Consider the following 16801-nt stretch of genomic DNA (forward strand, 5'->3'; position numbering starts at 1 on the left):
AAGCATTAGTGTTAATGGCAGAAATGATTTTTAATTTAATGTTTCTGCTAACTTTCCTCCCTCTAATCTAAATTCTGAAACACTATTGTACCCTCCTGTTTTCTTAAACTCTCAGTTGAATAAAACTCAACGTGTGTGAAAGTTTTTGCTCTCAATTAAGAAATCTTCATGCTCTTATTTTGAAGTCTGGTTACACAGCAATTCCGTTTCCTCTCTTGTTCTCTTCCCCCTCCTCCCCCGCTAAAAACTTTGTTTAAATCAAGAAACTTAAAGGAAGAAAATAAAACTGACTACAGAGAAAAAGATAGAAACATAATTACAGTAACTATGGGACAGATTAATTATAATGTCAAAATTAAATTGGAGCTTGAAGGTTTTAGTTATTAAAGGACAAAGATAATCTGAACGGCTTTAGCATTTAGCTTCATCTTCATGATTACAATTAATTGAAGTTGAGGGCAGTTAAATGTGTCACAGCACATGTTTTATCTAACATCTGGTGGCCATCAACATAATAGAAGTTAGCGCTGTAGCTAATGCTAATGTACATTAGCATTATCAGAGCTAATGCTTATGATTAGTCCTTTAGTGCTAGCGCAGCTAGCTTTTTAGCTAGCAGTTCCCTCCGCTGTACTGATTGTAGTTTATCAGACAGGAAGTCGCTGCTCTGCTCCGGTCCATGTAACCGTCTCTGATGTGACTTCCTGTCCGTCCTCAGGTTCGGGTCATGGTCCGCATCAGCTCTGCCAACAGCAGCGACTCGGAGTCCATGTCCTTCCTGAAGGTGGACGGCAGAAAAAAGCAGCTGACGCTGATTGAGGCTCCGAACGGCGGGAACTCCTCTCAGAGACGATCCATCGCCGCGGCACCAAAGACCTTCAGCTTCGACGCCATCTTCACGCAGGACGCCTCGCAGGTGGGAGAAGCTCCTAAAACTCTCCGTCACCGTCTGGATGTGTGAGGATGCAGATGTAGATTCAGATCACGCAGCCGGAGTTTGAGCTCTTCATCAGCGAGGCGTCGCCACGCCGCTCCTCATCCCCAGAGAGGCGACAGACAGCAGCAGATGGATCAGAGCTGCAGTTTGTGTCTGATGTGAAGCAGCAGAGCGGAGCTGTCAGATGAACTTTTCACCTTTCCTCCTTGTTATGCATCGTCGTATATAACAGATGCATAAAAGCAGGAATGTTGCTTCACATCGTGACATGAACCACATGTGACCTCAGCTGACGTTAGACCCAACATGAGCCCAGAACCGGTTCATCTGTTCTGATCCACAACATGTTTTATGCTTTATGAAGCTAAAAAATATCAAAGCCTCCCTGTGGCCCAGAAATTTATTTTAAATGTCAACCGTAAAATTAACGGCTTGACTTAAAGGTTTTAAAGGAGCGTCTTAAAGTTTTTGGAGTCGAGTGTTGGCATTAACTTCCTTTACTGCTGACATTTAACATCCAGTTCTTTTCTCGGAGTGAAATGAACTGATTCACTGAGCTCCAACCTGAACAAATGAAACGGACTTTGATGTAACTGAGAGTTGTTGGTATATATCCTTCAGTTAACATCCTAAATTATCGTCAGGTTTGAAGCAGCTCATATCTTCGCTTTCTGCCAGTGAAATATCTAAAAATGTTCCCTAAAAGTCGCATCATAAATCTTTGGTTCCCCTCACACTGATGTTAAAGGGACAGTTTTATGCATTTCCCAGGCAAATGTTTCCATTTTACAACAAAATCAGGTAAATGGTACCTTCAGCCATTAGCAAAATTATATGTAATCAAATATGACCTAACAGAAATATTACTTCCTGATTTAATCCCTTGAAATTGGGTCTCTGTCTCTTTAAGAAGCTCCTGCCCTTCCTGAAGCTCCGCCTCCAGGAAGTCGTCCCAACATGGCTCCTCTATTAACCCTTTAATGTTTTTACCAGCGCTTCTCAGAGCAGAAACTCCTATAATGAGCTCAGCAGGTGTTTGCTAATTGCTGCTGGCTAGTCTGAAGGAGCTGAGTGGGGGAGGAGCTGCGCCTCGGAGGCGGGGCTAGGTCCACCCAGGCGTTTTGCAGCTGAATGGTTGCCATGGTGGTTAATGGATTTTTCAAATATTAAGGAATCAAAGTCAAACTCCAGTTTTGTTTCTGATGGAAAAACATGATGGGAAGATCAGACAAATAGATTTTACATGATTCTGCTCCTTTAAATGACTGAGGACGTTCTTCACTTTAAAAACAGGTTAGCTCAGTTCAAGCACTGCTGCATGTCACAGCATCATGACCCGGTTTGACCTCTGGCTCCTGACAGGCTGAGGTTTGTTCGGGAACCGTGTCAGAGGTCATCCAGTCGGTGGTGAACGGCGCCGACGGCTGCATCTTCTGCTACGGACACGCCAACCTGGGTAACCGGCGCTCCTTTTCCTTCACACACACGCACACACACACACACATCCCCGTTAAACCCCAGGTGTGCACTGGCTCCGCCCCCAGGGAAGACGTACACCATGATTGGCCGGGACTGCTCCACCCAGAGCCTGGGCGTGGCGCCCACCGCCATCTCCTGGCTCTTCAAGCTGATCGAGGAGCGCAGGGAGAAAAGCGGGGCTCGTTTCTCCGTCAGAGTGTCGGCGGTGGAGATCTCCGGCCAGGAGGAGGCGCTCTGCGACCTGCTGGCTGAACTCTCTGCCTCGGCGGGGGGCCAACCGGAGGGCCCGGGGCCGGCCGTGTCACTGAGGGAGGATCCTGTCTGCGGCTCCCAGGTACGCAGAAAAACAATGCGACTGCAAAGGAAGACGATTTATTTCATTAAAGTTAGTTGAGGTTTTACTAATATAATAAAATCTAAACTAGTCGTAGAAGGATTTTTATTTTAGTGCGTTATAAAGTGACCTTCATTACAAAATGTGAGCTGATGTTCAACTGTTTCCCTCCTGATACGATACGATACCACAGCTTTGATTATTGACCCGATACGATATCAGGATGAATCAAACAAACTTTGAAAATCATGTAGTTTCCCGACGTAACAAACTGTTTCACATGATTCTGAGCTCTTGGACGTTTTGTGTGCAGTCGTCCTTTAAGCTTCCTCCTCACTCGTCCCTCTGACCTCCTCTTCACCTCCTGGGACTTCGTCGCTCTCCAGAACCGTCCAATTAGTTTGGATCTTCCTCTCTCTTTTATCTCCCCGGGCTCCGTCAGTCTGACTCTTTTTATCTGCTCTCACTTTAATTTTCTTCTTCTGTCACTGCACACTTTTCTGTGCTGCGCTCTGTCCTTATTTTATCAAACCCCATTCTGTCTCATTTTGCCTTTTATCTCTGCGAGGCGAAGAAGCGGCTTCGCTTTGAGCCGCAGAGATTCAGACGTCTTCATTTCAACCAGAGTTCAGTTAAAGTCAGGAGTTCTTTAAATACGGGAATCAGAGCAAAACGGTTTAACCTGAAACCTACAGAACCTCCTGCAGCTCCTTCCTCATAATATTGTTCCTTATTGTGATGGTTTGTGTTTTAGGTTTTTAAGAAACTTCTCTTCTAATTGCAGGAATAATTAAAATTGTTTTCCTGTTTCGTCCGATCAGCTGCAGAACCAGACGGAGCTGCGTGCGACCAGCGCCGAGTGCGCCGCCTACTTCCTGGACGCCGCTCTGGCGGAAAGGAGGAGCTGCCGGATGCCGGACGACCAGGACGCCCGGAGGAACGCCCACTTCCTGTTCACGCTTCACCTCTACCAGGAGAGGGCGGACAAGAGCAACAAGGCTACAGGTCAGAGGGCAGCGGCCGACAAAACGCCGGGAGGAATCACGAAAAACATCGAGCAGATTTTAATTAGCATCTTTTTGAAACATATTGAAATAATTCTTCCCCTTTTTTTTTCAATTTCATTTTTAAACAGCTGATTTTTAATTTTATTTAGTTTATTGTGACGTCTAAATTGGTCTTTTTGTCTTTAAATCCCTCATTGATGTCTTGACATATTGATCAAATATTTCCTCACAATTCATCTGAAGTTCACCACCCCACAGCCTGATGCTGCCACCTCCATACGTCACAGTTGCGAACTGTAAATGTAACTTTTGCTTCTTGAATGATGGCTTCTTCATTGTGGAAGAAACCATTAAAGCTTATATGGCTAAAAAAGTGATTTCATTGCAAAGAATAGCTAAATTAAATGTATTTAAGTAGCTCATTTAAAAACAAAAGGCTCTGATTAAAGAGCTTCACAGCTGCAGTGATTATGAATCTCTCTTCCTGGGATCTTCACCATCATTTTAGTATTAATTAAAACATTTTGTTTATACCAAAACACATAAATGTTGCATGAATAAAATATTAATTTTGTTGGTTTGATGTTCAGAGAAAACTTGACTTTTACTGAAATGCTGCCAGGTTTTCCTCCATTATTTCCTTCTGCACAAAGTAAAGACACAAACACAGAATAAAACCGCAGAATGTCCCTTTAGCATGTTGAGAGATTAATAATCAGTAAGTTGAACCTCTGCAGTGGAAATGAAGTCGGATGTTTTTGCTTGTCGCAGTGAAACGGCAGCTCAGAGACTCTGAGGCAGAAATAAATTCTCCTCTTCCTCCTGCTTCCTGTTGCTAACATGTAGCCGCTAATTAGCTTCACCTGGAGCGGATTTGAAAGGATCAGACCGTCCACCTGCCACAGCAGAGGCGTTTCCACGGCTACCGGTGTTTTACTGTCCGCTCCTGGAAGCCATCAGGCGCCTAATGAGGCCCGGCGACTCGCGTCCCGCCGTGTTTATGGGGCGGCGGGCAGAAAGGGGGGCGCTCAGCTGCTCTCAGCAGTTTCTAAATCCTGCTGATGTGGACAGTTGAACTTTCACAACCTCATTACTCTGAATTACTGGAATAAGCAGGCGGTTAAAATGCTGCTGAATATTTATCAGAGCTGATTAGAGACATGAAACAACCAGGAGCTGAACTGGAGACGCATTTATCTGAAAGCGTTAAATCTGGATCTGAGGAAGAAGCTTTTATTGTACGGGACATAAAAATATACATAAAACAAGATTAAAAATAACATCCTGCTCAGAAGATCATGGCGATACAGTGCAGTTAACAACATGTTCATATACAAAATGAAATAAAAGATGTGCAGAAAAGCAGAGATTCAAAAACCAGCAGAAATGTCATTTAAAATAATTAAAACAGGCAAATAACTGTAAATACCACAGGAATGGAAACACTGAGTTTGTAGGAGCATTGATGGTTTTAGACTTTAATATGTTAACTTTGATGAATTAATGACATACATTTAAATATGTTAAACATTCAACTCAATTTACTTCAGAGTGGAACCTTTAAATCCGTGTGTTTCTGGCACGTCTGTAAATCTGGTGCACAACAATAATAATAATAATAATAACTTAGCAGCAAAAATGGTTTTTGGATTGAAAATGTTGCTTATTTTGTCATTAAATTAGAATGTGATTAATTAATTACAGACCCTGCAGTTAAATTGATTAAATAATTGAATTGAGTCCCGACTGAGGAAGGATCTGCTGTGACGCTTGTTTGTCCACCTTGGATGCAGCAGTTTGTCACTGAAGGAGCTACGCAGCTTTATTCATACATAAAATGTTCTGTTTGTCTACGAAGGTTCCTGGTTCTGGTTCTGGACATGGGGACTTGTTAGACTTTTGGGTTGATCTGGTTTTGTTTGACTTCTGGGCTAAAATTGGCACAAATATTTTCCTTTCTCATGTCCATTCCAGCAGCCATTAATCACTATAGATAGTTTAATTTTGCATCAGAACTTCCTGTGAATGTTTTCTGTCCCGGTGTCCCTCAGTGTCGGGCCGGAGTCGTCTCCACCTGCTGGACCTGGGCAGCTGTGAGACGGACATCAGCCGGACCAGGGAGGGCGGCGCGGCGCAGTGTCTGTCCCTGTCCGCTCTGGGGAACGTCATCCTGGCGCTGTCCAACGGGGCCAAGCACGTCCCCTACAGGTACCAGCTACACCGAGCGTCTCGGGACAGACAGGTGGACAGAATGTCCCTCAGGGGACGGAGGAGTCGGGCTTCGTCTTTATTACTGCTTAGATTCAACATGGAGGATTTCATCAGGTTATTTTCCATTTCATGTCATTGAACTTCAGGTTGAATGATGAAAACAAAGACTGACCTGTGGTGTCCGCTGCCAATTAAAGGGACAGTTCCATGTTTCTGAAGTGTGGTTATTAAGAGTATTTAGAGGCAGTCAGTATCTCACCAGACTTTTCTTTCTGGAAAATTGATTTAAGGACTTTCCATCTGCATGTTTGGTATAAAATAAAATAATAATTAGGTTATATTCTTTTCATTATCATATATCTGCAGCTGACAGGCACTGATTTGCATGAAATAGCCATAAAACTCGATGCAGATAAAAGCCCAAACTGATAATATTTCCAGTTTTGCTGTTGGTGTTAAACAGGAAACTAGAAGAAGGCAGCAGTATGTAAATCCAGTTTCCCTCAGCAGCCTCCTCCAGGTCTTCAAAGGCGGCGTTTCATTCTGCGTCTGGTAGAAGATGGCACGTGGCGCGCAGTTCAAAGCGCGCTTCATGAATGTGAGATGAGACGTTCCTTCTCATTCCTCTCTCTGCCCGTCTGAGTCCAACTTCAGCGCGGCGTAATGAACGGTCCCCTGGGTTTCTCTGGCGTCTCTTCCTCGTTCTTCCGGTCTAACGAGGTTTTTTCTGATCTATTATTCAGAGACAGCAAGCTCACCATGCTGCTCAGCGAGTCTCTGGGTAACATCAACTGTCGAACCACCATGATCGCCCACATCTCGGACTCACCGGCCAACTTCATGGAGACGCTGACCACGGTGCAGCTGGCGTCCCGCATCCACCGCATGAGGAAGAAGAGATCCAAAGTACTTTGTCTGTTACTTCACTTTGTTTCACAGCTTCTGAGAGCAGAACTTGATAACAAGGAGTTTATTCTCTGTTGTGTTATTTAACACAATGTCTTTTAGAGATGTGCCGATCAGGTTTTTTCCTGCCGATTCCGATTCCGATCACCCATGAGGGCCGATTACCGATACCGATCACATAACTATAATTATTATTTTTTATAATAAGCACTACCGGTTATATTATGTGGAAAAAGGAACCATAAATTCACCTTAACTTAGACAAAAACTTGTTTTTAATAACTTTTTCCAAGAACAAAACTAAACTAAACAGTCATTGTGCAAATTGTACTGCTATCAATAATACTATCTTTAACAGACTGATAACATATGAAGCTAAATGGCTAAAAAATGCAAAAAGTCTAAATAAAACCTCTAAACATTGCCAAAAAATTCAAGTACAAAACGTAACATTCAAAGGCAAATACAGGTTCAATAAACAATCCTGCGTTACTGAATGAAAACTTCCTGATAGCATGGCGGCTAGCTGATCACTGCTAACAGGGGCGCAACTTCATACTTTCTGAGGTGCATGCGAACATGTCATCAGAGCCCCGGCCCCAATGACATAAACTTGTACAATTCATCTTTAATTTAAGTGTCAATAATAATAAATGTGTGAATAAATTGCTGCCTACAGGGCAATTAAGAAGAATGAAACAGAAAACAGGGCAATATTTCATCATTTAATACGTAAGTGAGCCAAAGAGCCATTTCTGTAGGGGGTCATCATAAGGGGTCTTCAGGCTGCACTTTGTCTGGTTCCTCACCCAGGACCTGTCTGCCTCGGGTGACCAGGGGCATAAAGCCCCAGACAGCATAGCTCCTAGGATCATTGGGACACTCAAACCCCTCCACCACGATAAGGTGGCAGCCTGAGGAGAGGCATATATATATATATATATATATATATATATATATAAATATAATATTGAATGAAAAGATCAGTACCCAAGAAGTACAGCCAGATGCCCATACCTGAAGCACTCGAAACTGCCAAACAAAGGCTCCAAGCCTTGGCCAGCCGCCTAAAGAGATACACGAGAGAGAATGAAGCCAGGAGGATTAACCGGCTCTTCGCCACCCAACCAGCTAAAGTGTACTCTCAATGGCAGGGTAATAACAACAGAGCAGACCCACCCAGGCTGGAGACTGAACAATACTGGAAAGGCATATGGGAAAGGGAGGCGTCCCACAACAGCAATGCACAGTGGCTAACCTCTCTAAGAGAGGACCACAGCAACCTCCCGGAACAAGCCCCGGTAACCATCACTGTGGCAGATGTCCAAGACAGAGTCTCGGGTATGAAAAACTGGACAGCACCAGGACCTGACATGATCCATGCCTACTGGCTTAAGAAACTCACTGCCCTCCATGAGCGACTGGCAGCTCAACTGAACCAGCTGCTACAAAATGGGACTCACCCTAAATGGTTAACTGAAGGGCGCACAATCCTGATACAGAAGGAACCCTTGAAGGGTTCAGTCCCATCCAACTATCGGCCAATAACCTGTTTCTCTACAACATGGAAGCTCATGTCAGGCATCATAGCGGCTAAGATAAGCGGGCACATGGATAAATACATGAGCAAGGCACAGAAGGGCATAGGCATAAATAGCAGAGGAGCCAAACACCAACTCCTTGTAGACCACACAGTTGCCCGAGACTGCAAAACCCGACACACCAACCTGTGTACCGCTTGGATTGATTTCAAGAAAGCCTATGACTCAATGCCACACACTTGGATCATTGAATGCTTAGAGATGTACAACATCAATAGGACTCTAAGAGCCTTCATTGCAAACTCGATGGGACTGTGGAAAACCACCCTTGAAGCCAACTGCAAACCACTTGCACAAGTGTCCATCAAATGTGGCATATACCAAGGAGATGCTCTGTCCCCACTGCTGTTCTGCATAGGCCTGAACCCTCTCAGCCAAATCATCAACAAGACTGGCTATGGATACCGACTCAAGAACGGGGCTACGATCAGTCACCTCCTCTACATGGATGACATCAAGCTATACGCCAAGAGCGAGCGAGACATCGACTCACTGATCCACACCACCAGGATCTACAGCACTGACATTGGGATGTCATTCGGACTAGAGAAGTGTGGTCGGATGGTTACAAAGAGAGGGAAAGTCGCCCACACAGAAGGGGTCTCACTCCCAGAAGGAACAATAGCAGACATAGAGCACAGCTACAAGTACCTGGGAATACCACAAGCAAATGGCAACCTCGATGAGGTCACAAGGAAAGGAGCCACAGCCAAATACCTCCAACGAATAAGGCAAGTCCTGAGAAGCCAGCTCAATGGCAAGAACAAGATCCGTGCAATAAACAGCTATGCCGTACCAGTAATCAGATACCCTGCCGGAATAATTAGCTGGCCAATGGAAGAGATGAAGGCCACGGATGTTAAGACTAGGAAGCTACTAACCATGCATGGAGGGTTCCACCCCAAATCCAGCACCCTGAGACTGAACACGAGCCGTAAGGAAGGAGGCAGAGGACTAGTGAGTGTGAGAGCCACTGTCCAGGATGAAACATCCAAGATCCATAAATACATCAAGGACAAAGCCTCAACAGACGATGTGCTCAGCGAATGTCTCAGGCAATGGGGAACAGAAGACAAGGTGCTGGAAGTACCATCATGGGAGGACAAGCCCCTACATGGGATGTACCACCGACAAATAACTGAAGTGGCTGATGTCAGGAAAACCTACCAATGGCTGGAGAAAGCTGGACTCAAGGACAGCACAGAGGCTCTCATCCTGGCCGCCCAGGAACAGGCCCTAAACACCAGAGCAATAGAGGCTCAGATCTACCACACCAGACAAGACCCAAGGTGTAGGTTGTGCAAGGAGGCCCCTGAGACAGTCCAGCACATAACAGCAGGGTGCAAGATGCTGGCAGGGAAAGCGTACATGGAACGACATAACCAAGTGGCGGGCATAGTGTACAGGAACATCTGTGCAGAATATGGACTGGAAGCCCCGAGATCGAAGTGGGGAACACCCCCAAAGGTGGTGGAGAATGACCGAGCTAAGATCCTGTGGGACTTCCAGATCCAGACAGACAAGATGGTAATGGCGAACCAACCGGACATTGTGGTGGTGGATAAAGAACAGAGGAAAGCCGTTGTGGTGGATGTAGCAATACCAAGTGATTACAACATCAGGAAAAAGGAGCATGAGAAATTGGAGAAATACCAGGGCCTCAGGGAGGAACTGGAAAAGACCTGGAAGGTGAAGACCACAGTGGTGCCTGTGGTCATCGGGGCCCTCGGGGCAGTCACCCCCAAACTGGATCAGTGGCTCAAACAGATCCCAGGAACAACATCAGACATCTCAGTCCAGAAATGTGCAGTTCTAGGCACAGCAAAGATACTGGAGGAGAACCTCAAGCTCCCAGGCCTCTGGTAGAGGACCTGAGCTCTGAGGATGAAACAGACCACCCGCGGAGGGTGAGAAGGAAATTTTTTTTTTTTGAGAGAGAGCGACAAAGGTATATGTTTATAGATTGACATCGATATATAGATATACGTAAATATCTATATATATATATTTATATATATATATATATATATATATATATATATATATATATAGAGAGAGAGAGAGAAACAAACAGGTATATGTTTATAGATTGACATCGATATATAGATATACATACATATCTATATATAGATTTATATATATTTATAGAGCGGCATATATATATAATATATATATATATATATAGAGAGAGAGAGAGATAGATGGAGAGATGTATGTTAATAAATTGACATCTATATATAGATACACATACATATCTATATATAGATTTATATATATTTATAGAGAGGCATATATATATATATATATATATATAAAGATAGATGGAGAGAGAGGTATATGTTAATAAATTGACATCTATATATAGATATACATACATATCTATATATAGATTTATATATATTTATAGAGAGGGAAGTAGAAATATATATATATATATAGAGAGATAGATGGAGAGATGTATGTTAATAAATTGACATCTATATATAGATACACATACATATCTATATATTGATTTATATATATATATATATAGAGAGAGAGATAGATGGAGAGATGTATGTTAATAAATTGACATCTATATATAGATATACATACATATCTATATATAGATTTATATATATTTATAGAGAGGGAAGTAGAAATATATATATATATATATATATATATATATATATATATATATATATATATATATATATATATATATAGGTCTTACCTGTCCTCTAGGTAAGACCTAAACCATTTAAGAACAGCGCCAGTGACTGGAAAACCTCCAGAAAGTCATTGTCATCTAAAAACTGTCAGCTGAAAGTACACAACTTTTTCTAAAACCATATACATATATATGTTTTTCTGGGTTGTTTATTCAATGCCACATGACTGTGTTTTTATTTTTAATGATGTAAAACACTTTGAAATGCCTTTCTGCTGAAATGTGCTATACAAATAAAATTTGATTGATTGATTGTCCAGAAAGATAAATAGTTTTCTACATTTTTCCCAGTTTGTATCGGTTTAGACTCTAAAATTCTCTCATTGTTCCACGTTGTTTACATTTTCTCTCTAAATCTCCCTCTAATTAATAAATTTGGTTTTTCTGATGACTACTGATGTGGTTGAACGTGGGGGAAGCCGGAGCCCCCGGAGTGAACCCACACCTGCACGGCGAGACATGTCCCACCGTGCAGTCCTGTCTTTTCAATATTAAAATGTCCAATTCAAAATCACAGTAGCTTTTTACCAATTACTGCTAATCACCAAAACACACGTGGCCCCGCCCCCTTTTAAATCTTCTTCAGACATCAGTTGATGTCTGGATGGACTTTGCATCTGCATTTGATCTGGCGTAGAGGAGGTGGAGTCAGAGCCTTTTTGATTCGCTTCCACAGCGATTTCTTCTTCTTGGGTTTCTCTCCTTCAGAAATATTGTTCTCAGCTGACTCACCAGCTGCTTGCGGCTCTAATTCTTGAGGTGGTGTTTGGACTTCATCTATGTTTAATGTGACCTTTGGTTGTGGAAGCGATGTTGTCTGATCTTCCATTGGACCACACTCCTCCTCTGTGGAAACTGCCTCAACTTTACATGCTACGTCTTCTGACACTGTCCCAACTGTTGTCTCAGCTGGTTCAGGAGCATTCTGGGGGATGTCAGGTAGTTTTTCAGGATCAGGACTTGTTGTCTTAGTGATATCGACTAAGTGTTGTTCTGTCTCAATCCGGTTTACAGCAGCTTCCAGTTCAGTTCTTTCTTCGGGGACCTGCTGTTCTTTGGAGATTTCTGTTTCTATTGTATGAATCTCAGTTTTAAGCAAGACTGTTTGATCCCCAGTTGTTTCTGTTGTAGAAACTTCTTGCTCTGTGTTTGTTCCAGAAACGTTTTCCATACAGAGGCTGTCCAGTTCAGTTGCATCTCTTGTTGCTTCCTTTCTCTTCATCTTAGGTTTTGATTTCTTTGAACGCTTCTTCTTCACCTGTTGGTCTCCATTTTGATGTTCCATGGAGACGGTTTCTACCTGCAGTACTTCACCGATGGCTGTTTCTGTCGTGTGAATCTCGTTTTCGATGCTCTCTCTCTGGTCTCCAACCATTTCCGGTACTGAAACCTCTTTTTCAATATTGTCACTAGAAACGTTTTCCATACAGAGGCTCTCCAGTTCCGATGCATCTTTTACTGCTGCCTTTCTCCTGATCTTGCGTTTAGATTTTTTTGAACGCTTCTTCTCCACCTGGTGGTCTCCATTTTGTTGTGCCATGGAGACCGTTTCTTCTTTTACTACCTGCAGTACGTCACCGATGGCTTTTTCAGTCGTGTGAATCTCGTTTTTTATTACCTCTCTCTGGTCTCCATCGAATTCCGGTACTGAAACCTCTTTTTCAATGCTGTCAGTAGAAATGTTTTCATCATTGGCAGCTTTCAGTTCAGTTGCATCTCTTACTGCTGCCTTTCTCCTGATCTTACGTTTTGATTTCTTTGAACGCTTCTTATCCACCTGGTGGTCTCCATTTTGATGTGCCATGGAGACGGTTTCTACCTGCAGTACTTCACCGATGGTTGTTTCAGTCGTGTGAATCTCGTTTTCTATGCTCTCTCTCTGGTCTCCAACCATTTCCGGTACTGAAACCTCTTTTTCAATTCTGTCACTAGAAACGTTTTCCATACAGAGGCTCTCCAGTTCAGTTGCATCTCTTACTGCTGCCTTTCTCCTGATCTTGCGTTTAGATTTTTTTGAACGCTTCTTCTTCACCTGGTGGTCTCCATTTTGATGTTCCATGGAGACCGTTTCTACCTGCGGTACTTCACCGATGGCTGTTTCAGTTGTGTGAATCTCGTTTTCGATGCTCTCTCTCTGGTCTCCAACCATTTCCGGTACTGAAACCTCTTTTTCAATGTCTCCCGAAACGTTTTCATCACTGACAGCTTTCAGCTCAGATGCATCTCTCGTTTTTGACTCTCTGCTGTTCTCATCTGTAGATCTTTTAAATACTTTGTTCTGCCGATGTTGATGTCCATTCATTTTGGTTTCAGTGGATTGTTTTCTGAGCAATAAAAACAGCTCAGTTTGGGTTGAGATTGTTTTATAAACTGATTCCAAGTGACATCGGTTCTCCAGCAGATCCATCTCCGTTTGCGTTGATGTTGATTGACGGATTTGTTTCAAGTGACATCTGCTTTCAGTGGCATCCATCTCCGTTTGGACTGACAAACACTGATAAACGGGTGAGGTGCCTTGCGATTCGCTCTGAGTGTGAACAGAAACCATAGTCTTCTTCCTCTGTCTTCTCTCTGACAGTAATTTTCTCGTCAAATCTTGTAGCTGTTTAAGTTCAGCGTTTAGTTGATGATTTACATTGAACATGTCATCTAGCTGTTGCATTAAGTATTTTTGTACTTTTATATGTTCCAATTCACACTCCTTACATTTAGCTTCACACATACATTTTACTTGGCTTTTCTTTTCTGTTGAGTGGAGCAAATCCTGAATTTCAATTAAACCCTCTCCTGGCACATTTTCTTCCGTTTGATTAACAGGAACCTCCGTTAAGTGTCCAGTTTGAATGTCGTCCATTGGTTTTCCCAGAGATGGATGTTTCTCCCCTTTTTCATCCGGTGTCTTCTGCGGTTTCAAGATGGATTTGGTGACCAGCTGTGTTGCAGTGTTCTTAGAATGACTGTCCTTTTCCAAGGAAGCTACCTCATCATGTTCTTCGGCAGGCATTGAAACATTTTGGTTTCAGTGTTCTCAGCAAAAAAACTCACATCTATGCAGGGTTCAGACTTTGGGAGCATTTTCCACAACGATTTTTTTCCGCTGCTGGAAAAAGCTCCCTGATAATTTTGGTTTTTCGGCAGAGGACCATCATCGATTTCACTGTTTTGAGTGAAAAATGTTAAATCTATGCAAGCATCAGTCTCTGGGAAAGTTTTCCACAACAGTGGGGTTTTTTTGATGCGCCTAGTTTTTGACTGGTTGACTTTCTTCGGTTTTTCTGTGACGGATTTCTTTTCGTTCACCGGCTCTGGTGCAGAAATCACAGTGTTCTTAGAACTTTCCTTTTCCATGGATGCTAACTCATCACGTTCTTCCCTCTGCTTTGGTGGCTGTTCCTCAGACTTGGCAGGCTGTTCTTTCTCTTCTGTGTCGACTTTCTCCTGCTCTCCAGCGATGTACTCTTCTACACAGGCCAGCGAATCCTTCTGCTTCTGGTTCTCGTTGGATTCACTCTGAGGTTCCTGTCCGTCCCCCTTTTGATCTACTTTTTGCGGTGCGTTGGCGCTCGATCCATTGTCAATCACCAATGAAGAGTCCTGCTGTTCCATGTTTTCAGTTGACATCTTAGGCTCCTCAGATCCATGCAGCGCCCACCAGGCTGCAAAGGACATCTTCTTCTTGCGCTTGCGTGGCTTGGGTGGCTGTACTTTTCTCTCGACGATGTTGTCGGATGCCACTTCTTCAATTCTACTCTGGTTGGACTCCATTTTAACTTTTACTTGTGGTTCTAAGATGGATCACTTCTCTAGAAACTCAGTAGATTTCAAAGTTGAAAATCCTACTACGTACTGCTAAGTAACTTCTCACGAGACACTATCGACAACGGCTGCTAACAGGTTGCAATGAAGGTAGATGGATGTGAGGAGCTTATATAATCGCTGGTGATGTCAGAATTCTGCCTTTGGAATGTCACACTGTGATGTCACACTGTGACATCACAGTCTGACGGATTTTTTTATTGACACGGCAGATGCCTTGACTGCAGAAAGAGTAGGCGGGCTTTTAAATTGTCACTGGTTGCCATAGTTACCCACCATTACCTTGTTGTTTGAGAATGACTTCCCTGCTGTAAACAGAAAGGGTCGGAAACAGACCACTGTCAGTCTCACATCTTATTTGGAAATGGGACCATTGCACTCCGGAATTGAAGGGGGCGCTATTTCCTATATTACCTGCGGTCTCCCGTTTTTATTTCCTTTCGAAATCTGGGATATAGCTTCGTCTTTAAGAAGGGTTTCACTCTCAGCATGTATTTGAACTTCTCTCTTTTATTTACTTGAGCGCAGCTCACAGTTTTTAACAAATTCCATAGCTTTCTGTATACTTTTAAATCTGATCCTAAGTTGCACCTTTTCGGGCCTGCTACTGCCTCTAGTGGCGTGGGGGTGGTAGCACCACTAATATAATTACGTCACTAAATGAGAATACCACAAAGTCTTTATTTTATTATTAATTCCGCCATTACCTCTAGTTCAGGGTCGTTATGCGTTGCATACAGTGCATACCCACTTTTTGTGCCCCTGACTGCTAGTTCTGATTGGCTGTTTCTGACTGAGCGGAGTAATTATGCAGAACAGGGAGGAGATCGATTATTTTTTTAGAGATTATCTGTCTCATGTTAGGACAGCGAAAGTTTTAATACATATGTAAAATGTATTTTTTTAGGTTAGATGCTGCAGCTTCGAGCAGAGGTTCGGTGTGAGAGTCACTACCAGGTGGAGCAGAAGCGGCGCTAAGTCTGTGACGCTGCTACCTGTAGCGCGTAGCAGTGGTTCAACAGCAAGAGCAGAACCAGCGTCTTACATCGCATCTCGAATACTTAAATAATTTTGCGGGTTATTTGTTTAGCTTTTTGACCGTCATGCTAATCCAGGTGAGTGTTTGTAGCTGTGCGCTGCTTTACCTGCTATCTGATCCTCCATATGTCTTTTTTACTGCAGTGAGCCTCGATGTAGCCAAACTCCGTCAAGTATGGCATTGTTTTTATGTTGTATTAGCTTCATTGTGTTGATGCATTTTGACGTGCTTCAATTTTCCGCCGCAACACGCAAACTTCCCCATTCACTCAGTGCGTTATAGTTCCACATCGCTTAGGATTTGTTGTTGCGCATTTGCGCAGTGTGAAGGAAAGAGGAGACCAGCTGCACAGGCAGGCTGAGAAATGAGATGCAGGTGATCGGTTTGTGTGATCGGCAACAAGAAACCGTGATCGGCGATCACCGATCTTACACTTTTCACGGAAATCGGCCGATTATGATCGGTGGCCGATCGATCAGCACACCTCTACTTTCAGCATTGCAAGTTGGATGTGAACGTTGTTTCCTGTCCAGCTATTTCCTGTCAGACCTTTACTGAGTTCAGGTCTGCGGCTGTAAAACTTTCTGACATAGTTTTGAGTCGAGTACACACCGATCTCCAGGGACTAAAGTACGCCCCAGTATGTTGGGCAACATGAAACTGCTGCTGCACATGTTACTCAACAAGTTGTTTCTAGGTAACCAAAGTGTGATTAAGCTAAAGCTAGCTTAGCTGGGCTGTGGGAGTGTGAGCGGCTA

The 16801-nt window shown here is 43.3% G+C and overlaps 1 protein-coding gene across 2 annotated transcripts in view; it reads left to right on the forward strand.

Annotated features, from left to right (window-relative positions):
* Positions 1 to 16801, forward strand: part of LOC103457178 (kinesin-like protein KIF26A) — a 45570-nt gene that overhangs the window by 21242 nt on the left and 7527 nt on the right. For both annotated transcript variants that reach the window (XM_081602722.1, XM_081602723.1), the window contains 6 exons: positions 719 to 916; positions 2300 to 2393; positions 2482 to 2750; positions 3572 to 3755; positions 5809 to 5965; positions 6712 to 6874. In XM_081602722.1, the coding sequence (XP_081458848.1) occupies positions 719 to 916; positions 2300 to 2393; positions 2482 to 2750; positions 3572 to 3755; positions 5809 to 5965; positions 6712 to 6874 (1065 nt within the window). The remainder of the gene's footprint in view (positions 1 to 718; positions 917 to 2299; positions 2394 to 2481; positions 2751 to 3571; positions 3756 to 5808; positions 5966 to 6711; positions 6875 to 16801) is intronic.

This window comes from Poecilia reticulata, chromosome 21 (genome assembly GCF_904066995.2).
Source record: "Poecilia reticulata chromosome 21, P_reticulata-male-v2, whole genome shotgun sequence".
NCBI lineage: Eukaryota > Metazoa > Chordata > Actinopteri > Cyprinodontiformes > Poeciliidae > Poecilia > Poecilia reticulata.